The sequence below is a fragment of the Zootoca vivipara genome, chromosome 10 (assembly GCF_963506605.1).
Source record: "Zootoca vivipara chromosome 10, rZooViv1.1, whole genome shotgun sequence".
NCBI lineage: Eukaryota > Metazoa > Chordata > Lepidosauria > Squamata > Lacertidae > Zootoca > Zootoca vivipara.
In genome coordinates this window covers 42,342,575-42,358,976 of record NC_083285.1, presented here as the reverse complement: position 1 = coordinate 42,358,976, position 16,402 = coordinate 42,342,575, and the positions used below count along the sequence as shown (strand labels likewise).

Genomic DNA, 16,402 nt, shown 5'->3' with positions numbered 1-16,402 from the left:
AGCTTATGACAAAATTCTATTTCTCCTTTTTTGAAGATTTCTGTCAATATTTTTCAAAAATGTGAGTCATACCTTAATCAGTAGGAAGACCACATCTTTATCTTTCTTTCATTGGATAGTGCACTAAACTCTCATATATGAAATTGGAAATCATCAAGTTGAGCAGTGTACACCTCTGTTCCATTGCACTGAACAGTATTCAAATATTGCAATGGGTTGTGATCTGAGAAACTGGCTTGTACTGTACATGGGTTTGGTTAGGGTGTTTCAGAGTAGGGGAAAAGCAGGCGCAATTAACACCAGCACCACAGGAGTTTTACAAATAAAGTTACTATAAATGAACTACTGTAATACATAGGCTGCCAATGTGGCCACACATACACCCACAGAGGCCTTCCCTGGTGACTTCAGTTCGCCTTCCCTTGCAGGTATTTTGCTTGAACAAAGCACTCTTTTTAGCCAATATAATTGGTTGTTGGCTATGTGTGGTGGCCACAACAGTTTCTCCCTAACCCTGTGGTTTTCAACCAGTGTGCTGTGGCACCCTGGAGTGCCTTGAATTATGATCAGGGGTGCCGCAGGCAACACTGATCTCCATCTCTCCATCCCTCTCTCTTCCCTCCTCCTGATGCCCTCTTGCATTTCTGCCTCCCAAAGGCTTGCACAGCTGTTTGTTGCAGCAGCCCTGGTTACAAGCTCCCCAGGCGAATGGTGCCTCTGGGGCTGGCCAGGTTCCCATTTCCATCATGTAGGCCCATGGCACCCACTACTGCCTCCCAAGGTGAGTAAGATGGTGGTCTCAGGTTTACCTTCAGCCAGTCTCCACCGGGCTGCTAAGTCTGGGGGCATCCTCTTCCCAGGCCCCTGTGGGACGGGATGAAGAGGCAATTATTTTTTTTGGGGGGGGGGCACCTGAGGGACTAGGGGTGGCTGTGGCGGCTCCCTGGAGGACTTCCAAGGAGAGGGGAGAGAAGAGGAAGCTGTGGGAACACTTCACAAGGGAGGGGGGCTGCCAGCTCTGCAGGCAAGAGGTTACATAACTGGGCTTCTGAGGCTTGGAGCGCGTTTTCCCACAGGGGGGGCTGTAGAATGTGGTGGTCAAGGGAGCCATGGACTATAAAAGGTTGAAAGCCTCTGCCCTAATGCTTTTCTTTTCTCAGAGCCTGTTTCTCCAAAAATAAGACACCGTCTTGTATTTATTTTTCCTCAAAAACACACACTATGGCTTATTTTCAGGGGATGTCTTATTTTCCCCCCCTCCTCCTCCTGCCATGGCCAGCATTGCTACTGCGCCTATCACTGTGTCTTATTTTCAGGGTATGGCTTATATTCCTTGAATGCTTAAAAATCCTGCTATGGCTTATTTTATGACTACGTCTTAAAATAGGGTAAACAGGGTACCTACTAGACCCAAGCTGATGATTCCAGCCTAATTCTCCCTGCCACTGTGAACGTATCTGACCTTCAGAACTCTCTCCAGTCCCCACCTCTCTCTCTCTCTTTCTCTCTCTCTCTCTCTCTCTCTCTCTCACACACACACACACACACACACACACTCCCCACATCTCACTCTCACTGACCCTGCTTCACATAAGTGCTTCAGCTTGCCTGGACTATGTTCTTCAACTCTGATAATGCTCCTTGCTTGTCTGGAGGATAGGAGAGGTGTGTGCGTGGACATTAGTCTACTGTAAGAAGGTAAACTGTGCATTCGCCCACTTTTGCTTCTAGCCTCTCCTACCATGGGCATATGCTGCTGTGAATGTTGCGCAGAAGGGGACGCAGCAAATTTCACATCCCTGAACCATAACACCAGGGGGATAGGGGGTTCAACCCTTGAAGAACCCCACCAGCTTTTGCTCACCGAGCTGTTGACACAGCTTCCTGTTCTGCCCACTGAAAATGTGTGTGGAGAGAAGTATCACCTGTGGAACTTCCCCTTGCAGTATTATTACTATTTATTAAATGATTTGGTGATGAGCTTTCTTTCTTTCTTTCTTTCTTTCTTTCTTTCTTTCTTTCTTTCTTTCTTTCTTTCTTTCTTTCTTTCTTTCTTGGGACAAAAATACAGATGAAACCATTGTGAATGAACAATGAAATGCTCCTAAGCATACAGTTGGTAGAATACACAGTACAAATACCGTAAATTATAAGGTATAACATTTATTACAAAATTGTGAAGGGGAAAAATACCTATGACACATAATATTAAAATGAATGCATGATTGTTTATTTAAAACATGGAAATAAATAAATAAATAAATAAATAAACACACACACACACACACACACACACACACACACACAAACCCAGGGACTTTTTACAGCATGTTAGATACAAATTGGCTAATGTCTGTCTGCCACCAACAATGAAAAGGAAAAGGTCATAGGTATTTAACAGGTCCTTTAGCAGAGCGAATGAATGATACATTAATTAATGAGTGCCAACAACAATGTTAAATATGACCTCAAAAGGGAAAAGGAAGCTCCAGCTCTACAGGTATCTAGTAATTACACTGTGTTTTGTTTATTCTTCTCCAGGTGTTTGTTATGACAATTCAGCTGGCATCCCCTGAGTGCCCTATGCATGCTTTCAAACATTTCTTTATTCCAGAAATATATTTGAATAAATCTGAAGCCCCATAGCTCCCCTCTAAGTGAACTTCATTCAATTTTAGGGCAGGATAGATGCTATACAATAATCAAGAGGACCTCTTTTTCTTGTCTTTTTTGCCATGGTAGTACCATGAAGCACTGGAGCTTTGATGTTTAGATCAGGGGTGGGAAGAATATAGATCTGGGTTGAGTTTTCAGAAGTTTGGGTGATTTTCAGAAGATTGGCAAGGATTTCTGAATCCCAGTGGTTTAATAATAAAAGCAAGAAATGACATGCACCCCTCTAATAACACTGCTAAAGTGAAGAAAGCTTGGGGTAACCATGGATAGATTTTAATGTGGCAGCACTTGAAGCTCCATTCACTTCTGATATTTAAAAAGATATTAATGGGAATTCTTTAATTCTAATTTATGAGTTTAGCCTCTGGTTGGCGGAACTTGGGGGTTCTAGTAAAACAAGTACACACATGAAGTAGATCCTGCAAATCTGAAGTCTGCTCACTGGAATTAAATTGTGACCCCACTGGGAAGAGAAATTGTTCTTGTAAGGCACCACTGGCCATGGGTGGGGGTTGCCCCTACAACCACAACACCCAGCTTTTTAAAGAGGAAGTTTCTTGCATTTGAAGCACTTGACATATGAACAAAACATACAGGCACTATTCTATTCTCAGAGAAAATAGCATGCTTCCTTTCAGTGCTTTACTGCCCCTTCAGGAAAAAAAACAACAGCCTTAAGGTGGCACTCATGCCTGTCATCTTGTTCTTAGTTAAGTGTCACATACTTTGGAATGTTAATAAAATAATAATATACAAGCAAGTGTGTGTGGTTTGTGTGTCAAACTAAGATTGGAGTGATTTATTGACAGTCATAACCAATTAGCCGAACCTTCCTCCCAGGTTGCTACCAGGATAAAAAAATGAGGGAAGAACCACACGTGGCCTTCAGCTAACTTGAGGAAAGGCAGAATAAAAATGTCGTTAATAAACCACTCTGGTTTTGGACACTGAGGTGAAGTGTGATTGATAGTTTATTTCGCTGGTTTATGTAAAACCACATTAGAGTTGTTTGGTGACTGAGTGGTCTATAAATGTTGAATAAATAATTAAAAATTAAAATATCACGAGGAATTTTACTTCCTCTCCCATCATTGTTCAGCATTCTTAATTGTTGTCGCTGCAGGTTATGTTCTAGTTTGACAGGACTAAGTACTGCACTATGTGAGGCTGTCCTATGGAGAGGGTGACTGGCACGTAGCTAGTCATCCCCGTGCCAAGGGAGAGCTCCACGATTGGATACGGGGACTGAAAGAACCAAGCGGGCTGAGGCGCCGCAGAGATCCGCGGAAAGGCAGCGCGTCACCGCCACCCAAATGGACGCCGGCTGTCACCATCACGTGGAGGCAGCCCAAGGCCACGTGCGAGCACCAGCCTCAAGGACTCACGTGGTACTCCAACTGCGCACAGCACGGGGCACTGCGGCTGCGCACACCTGGCTTGTTATTACAGTATTTGCCTCTCTCTCCCCAATTCATAAGAAGGCGGGGCTGTTCTTGCAAATCTGAGGGACCGTGGCATATTACCCAATCGCACGTCGCCTTCTTATGAATTAGCCCCATCCCCGTCAAACTGGTCACCTAGGCGACCAATGACGTTTCCAGTCTTGAGGCCAGAGAGGTACGCGACTCGGCTGTACCGATGGCTTCGAGATCTGCCATTAGCCGGTTTAAGATTGATTGACATCTTCAGGAGCGAAGACCAAGCGCACGCGCTTTGAAATATTTATTATTATTTTCGGCTCCGTTTTTACGGCGGTGCGAATTCGGTGGCCATGATTGGCTGGCTATAATGACGAAATATATAGCCAATAGCCTTGCAGTAAGGAACAATATGGGTGGGACAAATGCGTGACTTGCCCAGATGAGCTGTGGTTTTGTCCAATTGGAAAAAAAGCTAGGGCGGAGAAAGCAGAGGAGTGCAAGTTAAAACAGCATAGGTAGCTGGTTTCACCAATAAGGATTCGGGTGGTTTTCACGCTGCCCAATTATTATCAAAAACTTATGAGGCGGAGCTTTGCTTGATATGCAGCCACTGTGACTAATGCATTTTGAGATGGTTGAAGAGTCGCCCAATGGGAAATGAGGAGGGGGGATGGAAAAGAGGGCAGGTCGCCAGGTAACGTCGCCAATCAGTGTTAACATTATTGCAGTGCTAGCCAATGCACGGCCACTGAGGGCGGGTCCCGATGTGTTTGGGTTCGTGCTCCTCCAGGGAGTGAGACGGCGGCGACGACGAGGAAAGTTTATTTTTTGGTGGCGGTTGACTCCCCCCTCCCCCCGCCATTTGTTTTGATCTCGGTATCTGGCGGCTGGATTTCCCCGGCGGGTAAAACGGGCGGGAAAAGCGGCTCCCGCAGCAGCGCCCGTGGAAAGGAGGTGGGCTCTCCGTGTGCACCGCTGCGGGCGAAGAGGCGACGGCTGCGGCTCCCTGTAGGTGAGTGGCGAGGCAGGCCTCGGGGGCCCGTTGCGCGCTTCTGCAAGGCTGCTGGAGCAGGTGAACGGCGAGGCTTCTTTGCTCTCCTCTCAGAAGACGCCGCAAATCCCCTCAGAGGGGCGAACGGCTCCTCCGCGCCCCTCCAGCTGTCTCTCAGCTCCGAGGGTGTCATTGTTAGTATTATTATTATTATTATTATTATCATCATCATCATAATAATAATAACATGTGTGTTGAGGTAATGATGGTTCCTCGGGATACCTCTCGTTCCAGTTTCGCGGCTGTAGCTGCAGGAGCTCCGTTGGAGAAATGAATTTGGGGCTGTTTAGGGGGGGGGAGGGTTTTCCATCGCTTTCACTTGCGCGTGCGCAGTGGCGCTTCCTTCTCTGAGGGCATCGGCGGGGGAGGAGGAGAAGGGGAGTTTAGTATACTGTACAGTATTTGGAGTGGGACTTGAAACTCGCTCCTTGGATAAGGACGACCTGAAAGGGTAACGGGGCTTGAGAGTTTTTCTTTCTCTCCGACCCCAACCCGAGCTAATTGTGAGATTCTTCTCTCTCTTTTCTCTCCCCTCACACCGTCCAATAACTCGGGATGGAAACTCAGGTTCTCTGGTGCAACCAGTCAAGATCGGGTGGTAACAGCCAAGTACCCCGAGTGTTGCTGTAAAGGCTTATTTATAGCAGCGCTGGTTGTAGCAAGCCCCAGCTCTACCCATGCAGGATGAAAAATGATCCTAAAAGATATAAATAAACACAGCCGACTGGCGGCCTCTTGGTTTCTGCTCTCCTTTGCTTCCGTGAGTGGGGCTGTCTTCCACCCAAGGGGCAATGACTACTTCAAGCGTAATTCGTTTGGCATAATAATATTTGAAGCGGATAAGAAATGTTAGAACTGTTGACTCGCGTTGTTGCGTGGACTGCCCACTCCTTGGCAGGGTCAGAGCCTTTTAATTGAGAGAGGCCTGTGGGAATAGTTTAACATACATATTAACATCAAGCTACATATTCTGGATTAACACCAGTGTGTAAGTAGATGACAAGAGGAGGGGGTAGCAGAGTCAGAAGTGTTTTTTGTGTGGTACTAAGACAGTGTTGTGAGGACAGCTCTTTCTAGAGATGAAGGAACAACTGGTATAATGCACCTCTGAGAACCCCATTTCTGGTGCATAACATTTTGCTGTGTGTTTTGTTTGTGTACTGCTCAGAACTGAATTGGAGCTACTGGGAACTTGGGAGGCAATTACCAGTATCTACTCTTGCCATACCTCATCTGCCTTTCCAGTGCCATAGGTAGTAGAGTAAAAACTGACATTTATTTGCTATTGTGAAATAACATCAGTGATAGAACTTTGTTTCAAATCCACATTTCAGGGTTAAATCAGGCCATAACCTTTATTCTCTGAAGTTATCTAAACTCTTAAGAACATGTTGTTGTGGGTACAGAGTGGTAGGGTAGTTTATTCTCCGATTACTCCAAACTAATGCTAATTATTTACATTGAGCTTTGTTAGATTCTGTGCAGCACTCTTGTCTTTCAGCTGCTATATGATATTTCAGAAGTACTGTAGTGAAGGAAATGCCTATCCTAGTGTAATTGGTTTGCCTGTACAATTTCCTTCAGAGTCCATACAGTTGTATACCCTTGGTGGGATCCTATTTTTAATTAGGTGCCTGGCATGCTCTGGTCCATGGGGTCACGAAGAGTCGGACACGACTAAACGACTAAACAACAACAACAAAAAGGGATTTTATTACGAAGTAAAACCTTTTGATTTTTCTATTCTGAATTGCGATAATACATTTGGTTCCCCCCCTTGAATATAAGGAGAGTTTTCTGCAGCATTTGTGCCTGCGATCCAAGTTTTAACTTTATAATAATGCTTTCATCATGGCATTTCTACTATATGGAAACAAAATACATCATAGTTACTCATTTTAAAATTGTAATATTTATTATTTTGGTATATTATCAGCTACTTTGTAGACTATTTGCAAAGTGGAGTATAAATTCCATAATTTTTCTTTTTTGCTTTTATATGTACCATAATGCTACCAAAAATCTTATTACCCGGTAGTTCAAACTTTATTATTTGGATTGCTTGGAGTGTACACTATAGGGTAGCCAAGAGCAGTGTCTTCCCTCACCTTTCTAATTCTGATATGGGGCAGGGAGTGGCAGCTGGAATTTTCTCCTGCATGTCCATAAAGGCCAGGCCAGAATTTTGTGGCTAAGTAATATGGAGTTGATTAGTAAGTTGCTTTTTTCAGATAGCAATGTTGATGTTATCAAGCCAGTGTGGTGTAGTGGTTAAGAGCGGTAGACTCATAATCTGGGGAACCGCGTTTGTGTCTCCGCTCCTCCACATGCAGCTGCTGGGTGACCTTGGGCTAGCCACACTTCTTTGAAGTCTCTCAGCCCCACTCACCTCACAGAGTGTTTGTTGTGGGGGAGGAAGGGAAAGGAGAATGTTAGCTGCTTTGAGACTCCTTCGGGTAGTGATAAAGCGGGATATCAAATCCAAACTCCTCTTCTCTTAATCACAGAATTCTTTTTTGTGAACAAACCACTTTCATTGCCTAGCATAAGTAGAGCCTTGGCTAAAAACAATGCTGTGCCTATCCATTCACAATGGAAGTGGGTTAGCCTCCCTAGTTTGAGGGTTAGCCTCGTATGTAGGGGACCCAATTTGCACTGAGGATAGCAATTCAGACAGGGGTCTTGTGAAATCAACATTGGTTAGTGTTAATCATGGTTACAATCTGTACAAAAACATTCCTTAATCATGGTAAAAGTTCGGGATGGACTTCTTGTTGACCTAAGTGCTTCATATTGCAGGTGGTAGGCTGAAAAAAGAGAAAAGATTGGGTGTTCTTCATGTATCCACTTCTGGTGAGTGCACATAACCTCAGCTAAAAGCTGGTGTGGTATAGTAGTTAAAGTTCTGGATTAGGACTGGGAGACTAAGGTTAAGAACATCATTCAGCCATAAAGCTCATTTGGGTGACCTTGGGCCAGTAACAAGGTTGCTGTGAAGATAAAAGGGAGAGGAAGTGAATCTTGTATGCTACATTGATCCGTTTGGAGAAAGGTAGGATATAAACACAGTATAAATAAATACAGGATAAAACTAGCATGTGGATAATGCATAGCCCATAGGCCTCCATACTGTATGACTTTGTAAGAAAGGTAGGTGCCTGGTGGCCATTTTATAGTACTTGGTTCCCTGAACCGAAGTTCAGACTGATCAATTTGTCTGGGTTTGGATATAATGATAGAATCATAGAATTGTAGAGTTGTAGAGTTGGAAGGGATCCCAAGGGTCATCTAGTTCAGCCCCCGGCAATTCAGGAATCTTCTGCCCAATGTGGGGCTCAAATCCACAGCCCTGAGATTAAGAGTCCCATGCTCTACTGACTCTGAGGTTTGTTTGGATGTAGTTTTAATACTGCATCCAAACATTTTCTCTTTCCTCATATAGTACATTAAATGACAATAGCAAGAGAGAAGAAACTGTCCCGCTGCATAAAAAGAGATTAGAGACTGCTTTATTTCTGTGTATTACCACTCCAAATCTTGTTAAGGTAAAGACAACCACTGGTGCCATTTCTTTAGGTATCACTTGGTTCATTTGTAGTTATTGGTAAGCAATATAATTCAGCACATGGATAGCCAGCGTGGTGCCCTCCAAATGTTGCTGGACTCCTCACATCATCCTTAAGCATTGTTTCTCATGCATGGGGCTACACACAAACATATTTTGGTCTATACCTTCTATTCTATTCCTATTTGTCTTTCATGTAAGCAGTTGATACAGGGAGCTGGGTTCTTCTTATGTTACCCTGTAAAGTGCTTGTTTACTTTAAAACATTTCTATCTGATTTTTCCTGTAAGATGGCTTCTAAGGTGGCTAACAAGAACTTCAAACAACCAATGTAAAACAATAAATATCAATCAGTAGTAAATTAATCAGCAGGGGATCCAGTAGTAATATTAAAGTTATCACATGTAATGTATGATCTCAGACTCAAAGCTTATCAATTTGTTTTATCATTTGGATTAAACTTTTAAGAACGTAAGGTGCTGCCTTATACTGAGTCAGTCTTGCTCAGGGGTCAGCAAACTTTTTCAGCAGGGGGCCGGTCCACTGTCCCTCAGACTTTGAGGGGGGGCGGACTATTTTTTTTTGGAAAATGAACAAATTCCTATGCCCCACAAATAACCTAAAGATGCATTTTAAATAAAAGGACACATTCTACTCATGTAAAAACATGCTGGTTCCCGGACCATCCATGGGCCGGATTTAGAAGGTGATTGGGCCGCATCTGGCCCCTGGGCCTTAGTTTGGGAACCCCCTGGTCTAGCTCATCCCAGCCCTACATGGAGTTGCTGGGATTAGAACACACAAGCCGAAGCTCCCAGGTTCAGTCCTTGAGTTATTGCCCTTCCCATCTGGATGCAGTACAGTACAGAGAGAATGTTGAACTTTGTACTTCCACTGCTTCTGTGAATCTTTTTTAAGCTAATTGTTCTTTATATATATTCTGATGCTGCTTATCATTGAGTACTACAGGACTTGATGTGAAAAACTTTAAATTGGTCACCATTATTTGTTTTTCAGGGACACTTCAAGTTCCGGGGCTTATGTGGTTTCTTGGGGATAAAACTAGGGTGGTTAGCCTGGAGCCTTCCTGGTGTTTCTGGACTCTGGTTATCAGCATTCTCAGACAGCATGGCCAGTGGTTGGAATAATGCAAACTGTAGTCCAGCAACATCTGGAAAGCCACAGTTAGCTACCCTTATTTTTAAAACATGGTGGTGAACCTTCAGCCTGCCAGACTTTACTATCTAGCCTCCAGCATTCTCTCTTGGCTATGTCTCACCCTTTTCTGAGGGTGGGGAGTTCCATTTAACCCAGGGTGGTAAATTGCCCACTGTGCCACTATTGGGAACACCCCTGAAGCTGAAGCTGACACGTGCATTTTACCCCCATCATGATACTGTGGTTTGGAAAACTTTCCACCCCCTCCGCTGATCAGACATTGTGGCTTCTACTCCAATTCCCCCTAATTGCTGTGGGGGGAAGGGAAAAGTGAAGAGGTGACTACAAGCCAGATGGGGTGGTCCTACCTATCAACCAGCAGACAAAGGATTCCCCACCACTTTAAAAAAAATATAATTTGACTTACTCAGGGGGGAGTGCATGATTTTGGTCATTTCTGGTGAGCATACCTAATACTTCATATGGGGATGAAAATACTCACCTTAGCTGATCTGTGTGGATTTGCTGAAGAGGAGACTCCGAAGGATGGTGTGTGTGGAAGGGGAGTAATGGTGTTTGATTGTTTTTGTCTGGCCTCATTATATGCTGAAAGGCTACTCCCAATACCTTTACAACATGGAAATATAACTTTGGGCCTGAAAAAAGTTCCCCATCTTTGGTTTAAGTTTTAACCCCCTGCTACTTTGTATAAAAAATAGTGACTACCATGAGAAAGTGTGCCATTCTTCGTAATCAGCTCTAGTTATTTTGCTGTTTTTAGAGCAGTCATTCCCAGCCTCTGTGTATGTTCCTTAGGAAATGCAAATTTTGTTTTTAAATATGCAAATACTTATTTGCATGTATGTTACCGTAGTTGATAAAAGGCATTTTGCTGTTCTGAAACAAGTTGTCACCTTGGAAAGTATATACCATAAAATTGATTGTGCATTCATCTGTGATAGTGACTACCTGTACAGGCTTGAGAACACTGGATAGTGCTGCAACCACTCTACTGTAGTTCCCTTCACTTATCTTTATGCTCCAGAGGCATGGGAAGGGGTGTGTGGTGGGTGCGGCCCGCCCCAGGTGTCATGACAGGGAGGTGACAAAATGGCAGGCAAGTGGGCGGCACACCTTGTGCCCGGCGGCAGCAGCTCTTCTGACCTGGTGGAAGAGAGCAGCCCTTTTCAGCCATGGCGAGGCACACCCGGCCGCAGCAGCTCTGTTGCCGGGTATGTTTGACCCAGCTGCGGAGAGCATGAGGAGAGTGAGCAGCAGCTTCCTTGCCCCTCTCCTACCCTGAACTGTGGCACATGGGAGGGCACCCTCCACGTCGCGCCCCCTCGGGAGTGCATCCGCCCTGGGCAGCAAAGGTATATGCTTTGCCACTGCCAGTGGCTAACAAGATGCTGCTGTTGCGTTGTATTAGGCAAGAGTATTTGTTTTCCAAACTTTTCTGCAATCATTATAACTGAACAATTTGCTGTTCTTCAAAAATTAAAATGTTTTAATTCATATGCTATGTTAACATATACCACATGTGCTTGATATTAGTGTGAATCTCATAAAGAAACTATTGCTAGTACATAGTATTGTTAATCTAGGTCTGAGCATAATATACAGGTGAGAACATCCACCTTGAAATAGATCTGCATTTTCATTTCATATTTAAAATCAGAAATCAAGCCACCCAAACCGGCACTGTGGTAGTATGCCTGCATTCTTTTTAATATGGGTTTAACTACGTACACAGAAAGCTTGATTGATGGAAAATCTGAAATGCTTGTCAACAGTAATTTGCAGCCTCTTTGGTGTAGAGGTTTGAAGTGAGGTCTCTGAAGATATATATTCTGCCCCCTAAAACATGTTAACTTTCTTTAATTTGCCACTTCCCTTAACTACCAGTTAACATGTTCCCTTATGCAAATATGTATTTAGTGCCAGCCCTCTTTGGAATCAAATGTATGTCAATGTAACTTTTTGGGAAGAAAAATTTAAATTTACAATTTGATTGATGGTTTTCATTCATGTCAGCCTGCAGAATTGCATGTTAGTGGTTCCTACTATGACTTTCTGGTTACGATCTTTTGGATTCTTTTGGTGATTAGATGTTGCAGGGTATAATTTAGTACACTACTTAGTATGTGGAAATGTTTGATCTTAACAGCCACAATGCATTTTAGCCAGTTCCATTATTATGCAAATTTATAGGACAGTGTTGGAATGTAATATTTCTTTTTGATGATCAAGTCTAACTACAGACTTTGAATTTCCTGTCATCTTTACCAGGTGTAAAAAAATACCAACTGCAAAAAAGCAACCAGGATTGCTTATGTTGCTTTGTTTCTTGAGTTGAATTTTTGTATGTTGTGCTTATGTGCTTTGAATAATATATTTTTTATTTTTTATTGCAGTGGTTTGACTTTTGCACTGAATGTAGCTGGGATGGGTCCTTTCGGGCTTCAGCAGCCCTGAGAAGCTGTCGAGGTAACTTCTGTTTAAAATGCAAGTGCACTACTAGTAGAAGGCAGAGGTGGGTAGAGAAGGTAAAGGTGTACTGGCAGTTGTTTTATCTTTGGACATAAGTCATGAAATTGAGGGAATACATTCTCTCTTTTGCAGGGAATTATGATACATTGATGATGGTCTAGAGAAGTCACGCAGAATGCCTATTATTAGAGAAATGTTTTATATTGTCCCGTTTCATGTGAAGCTTTGTATTTACAGTTTTAGCATGTCATGTTAAGATAAAAAAGAATTTTTTACTGCTTACAATAATACAGTCATTGAGACTACTGGTAATCATTTGTGCAGCTGAAAAGTTGTGGCATAATTGAATACTGGAGAGAGTTGCATGCATTTGGAGACTTCAGCACAGTAGGCATTAGAGATGGGTTCCTTATCCTCTAGTTCATGAGTTGGCACTCTCCAGCACGGGGGCCTAATTAGCCCTGGCATGAGTCCTAATTTGGCCTTTGAGGCCATTTCCCCCCAAACCTTGGCTACCTGTTCTTTCTTAAAACTATTTAATCTGAAATAGTCATATGATTAGCAGATGAGTGAATAACTACTAGCCTTTCCAAAGACTACATCTACCAACTCCAAACTTCTTTATGTGCGTGTTTCTCCCCACTTGCCTGTCTGGGCCTCTCGTGCCTTTACTACTGAGACATTTGTGCCAGTCACTGAATGTCCCTGATTGCAATCTGGGTGATTTTTTTTAATGGCCTAAGAATCTTCAGTATTTACAATGTGCAGTATGAATCATAAAATTTCAGATTCCAACTATTTTATTATAACATCCTTCCATTATTTATTTTTAGGCAGAATTTCGTGTTTCAGCAGAGTTTTGCACAGATTCTGTTCCCATGCAAACTGATGAGGGAGAAATTTTGTCGGAAGCTGGTTCCAAGGTCAGTGAATTCACAGAATGAGACTACCGTAGGGTAAATGTTGATACGATTAACTATTACTGTGAATATTTAGGTTTGAAACGTGTACATGGTGTTTTCAGATATAATTCATTGTATTGATCAAGATTAAATACATGCAAAGTCTTATTTTAGTCCTGTGCTGATATTAACAATAACATAAAATGTGGCAATTAATACAAGAATATTGTTTCCATGGGAATATTTATATCTTGGAGTCTTTCCTTATCTTTATGCAGCAATTATTCCTGGTCAATATACACATTTCAAATGGGGATGTAGATAGTCACTCACCTGGTTGGTTGTGACAAGAAAATGTTGCCTTTAGGCAAATGGGCAGGGAAGATTTTGTAAACTGGAAAGAGCTGAGTGTTCCTTCTAGACCACTGATGAACTGTAAATACTATAGGGATGTGTAAACTAGACATATTTTATTGGTTAGTAACTTCTGTGGACTGGCTTAAATCAACCTTTTAAGAAGCTTATCTACTGAAGAAGTGCATATAACACTTAGAGTAACATAAAATATCTTTAGTTTATCTAGTTTTAGCTTTATAGCCAGAGTTGCAAATGTCACAAATTATTACTGTTTTGTTGAACAAGTACTTGATGGAAAGTAAGTGTGTAAAACTTATTCATTATAGCTACTACTGTATTTGCATTGGTAACTGTAGCCCATCTTGAAAATGCAGCAGCATAAATCTGTATTCTGAATACTGTAAACCTTTTCAGTCTAGATCTTCTAGGTTGTAGAACAGTTCATATTAGGCTACCAACACAATCACAAAACACTGTCCCCTGATAATTAACAGTAAGTGTTATACTCCTGCTTGTAAATTTTGCAGTGTTCACCTATGCTTCTCTGAAAGCCCACTTGTTACCTGTGATTTGAAATTAAGTGTTGTATGATGGTAGTTTTAATTAAGGCTAGAGGGGGTGGAGCCTTCACACATTCTTCAGAGGTTTAAAGGCCAGAACACTGAGACCTGTTAGTGCAGCTGTCATGGTGCTGGTTCCCCAGCTTGGCAAGCATAGTGCTCTGCTTGCAGCCTAGGCATGTGCAATTTGTTTGTGGTATTTACAAGTAATCCTTCTGCTCAAGTGTGTGAGGTGATATGCAGCATTTATGTATGTGACATAGCCACTTATCAGAGGATAACTGCTACTTGTTACAGGTATGAAGCAAGTTGCATGGCTAAAATTAATAATGGAAGATTGGTATTGGCACAAAACATATAAATCTGCTTTTTATGGAGTCTGAACACTCATCCATTTGGACCAGTACCATCCATTCTTGCTTTTACAGCCTTGTTACCTGATCTTATAACTGGAAGTGCTTGAGTACTGTAATTTGTGCAATGTGTGTGCTATCACTGAGCTATGGCCTTTCTCACAATCAGATAAACACATTAGTACCTTAATTTGGATAACACTGAATGGATTGTGGTACTGAGAGAGCCCAATGATGGGATGTAGATACTATAGGAGCTAGAGAGTATGCACATGCAAACTGTTCATCATCCAACCTTGTCCCTACTGTTTGGATATCTGAACATGGACTTTTGCATTTCAGTATGCTTTGGAGCTTTTCCTGAGTAATTGCTAATACTTGCTACAGAGACCCAGAGCAGTCAATTATGTTGAATGATTTTAGTATCAGTTGTGCACTCTAAATTATTGCTCAGCAATTTTCTTCAGAGTCTTAGGCAAATTACATTCTGCCCCAGTAAAAGGTAAATTTTTATAATTGGTTATTGAGATGAATGAGGAATAGTTGTACACAGTACTATTTTTTCTAGAAAAAGGGGTGCCGGAGCTCACCTCTCTCGTTCTCTTAGAATGGCAACGGTGTTCATGTGAGAGGTGCTAGAACTTTGTTCCGGTGAGTTCCTGCTGAAAAGAAGCCCTGGTTGTACAACATTTGTTAAAGTAAAAGTGTTGTAGTAATACAGTACTTGTTTGAAGTGATCCAGTCCAATTCTTATTTTATTTTATTTGAGATATTCCAAGCTAGCTAACCTCTTGGAATCAGTTGTCAAACTGGCCACTTTACGTTTGGGCTTTGTTTCCTCTGGGCTCATAAGGATAAGTTGGCTTGTGCTTCTTTTGCTCATGGTGGAAAAATGTTTTGTTTCTGTTAGTCTTGTGTTTGTAATGGGAGAGAAAGACAAACACTTTTATGAAACCCTTTAGCTATTAATACGTTGAGACGGCTAGAGCGCCGGTGGCGGAATACTCATTCTGAATCCGGGCTACAGCTCAACTTCGAGCCTACCAAGTGGCAATGGCAATGGCGAAGAGGACCTTCTTCACCGTTTCTATCGCATCTGCAGAAAACAGCAGCAGGAGACTGTTCCCGGTGGTCCGCAATCTATCCGAACCACCTTCGTCATCGGGGCCTGGTAGGGACCCCAATATCTCCTGCAATGCTTTTGCAAAGTTTTTTGCAGATAAAGTCGCTCAGATTCGGAGGGAGGTAGACTCCACTGTGGGAGCAGGGCCGGGGCGGGAGAGTGCTGGAGCCCTGTCTAGTCATGTTTCATGGGATCAATTTCAATCTGTTACCTCCGAGGATGTGGACAGGCTGCTTGGACGAGTGAAACCAACCACCTGTCTCCTTGACCCTTGCCCATCCTGGCTAATAAAAGCGAGCCGGGAAGGGCTGGGCGATGGGCTCCGCGGGGTGGTAAATGCTTCCCTCTATGAGGGAGTATTCCCAGACCCGCTAAAAGAGGCGGTCATTAAACCGCTTCTTAAAAAAACATCTTTAGATGCTGCTAATATGGCCAACTATCGCCCAGTCTCAAATCTTCCATTCTTGGGCAAGGTGATTGAGCGAGTGGTTGCTGAACAACTCCAGGCACGCCTGGAAGAAGCGGACCATTTGGATCCCTTCCAGTCAGAATTCAGGCCTCATCATGGGACTGAAACGGCCCTGGTTGCACTGGTTGATGATCTCTGATGGGCTAGGGACAAAGGTGAGAGCTGTTTCCTAGTCCTGCTGGATCTCTCAGCGGCTTTTGACACCATCGACCATAACATCCTTCTGGACCGTCTAGAGGGGTTGGGAGCTGGGGGCACTGTTATACAGTGGTTCCGC

The 16,402-nt window shown here is 43.0% G+C and overlaps 1 protein-coding gene across 12 annotated transcripts in view; it reads left to right on the top strand.

The window, feature by feature from the left end:
* Positions 1 to 4,831: 4,831 nt before the first annotated feature.
* Positions 4,832 to 16,402, top strand: part of TNRC6B (trinucleotide repeat containing adaptor 6B) — a 110,464-nt gene continuing 98,893 nt past the window's right edge. For 4 of the 12 annotated variants that reach the window (XM_060279807.1, XM_060279803.1, XM_060279804.1 and 1 more), the window contains exon 1: positions 13,293 to 15,704. In XM_060279807.1, the coding sequence (XP_060135790.1) occupies positions 15,587 to 15,704 (118 nt within the window). In that variant the 5' untranslated portion in view covers positions 13,293 to 15,586. The other 8 variants (XM_035128452.2, XM_035128446.2, XM_060279805.1 and 5 more) reach the window with 6 other exon arrangements.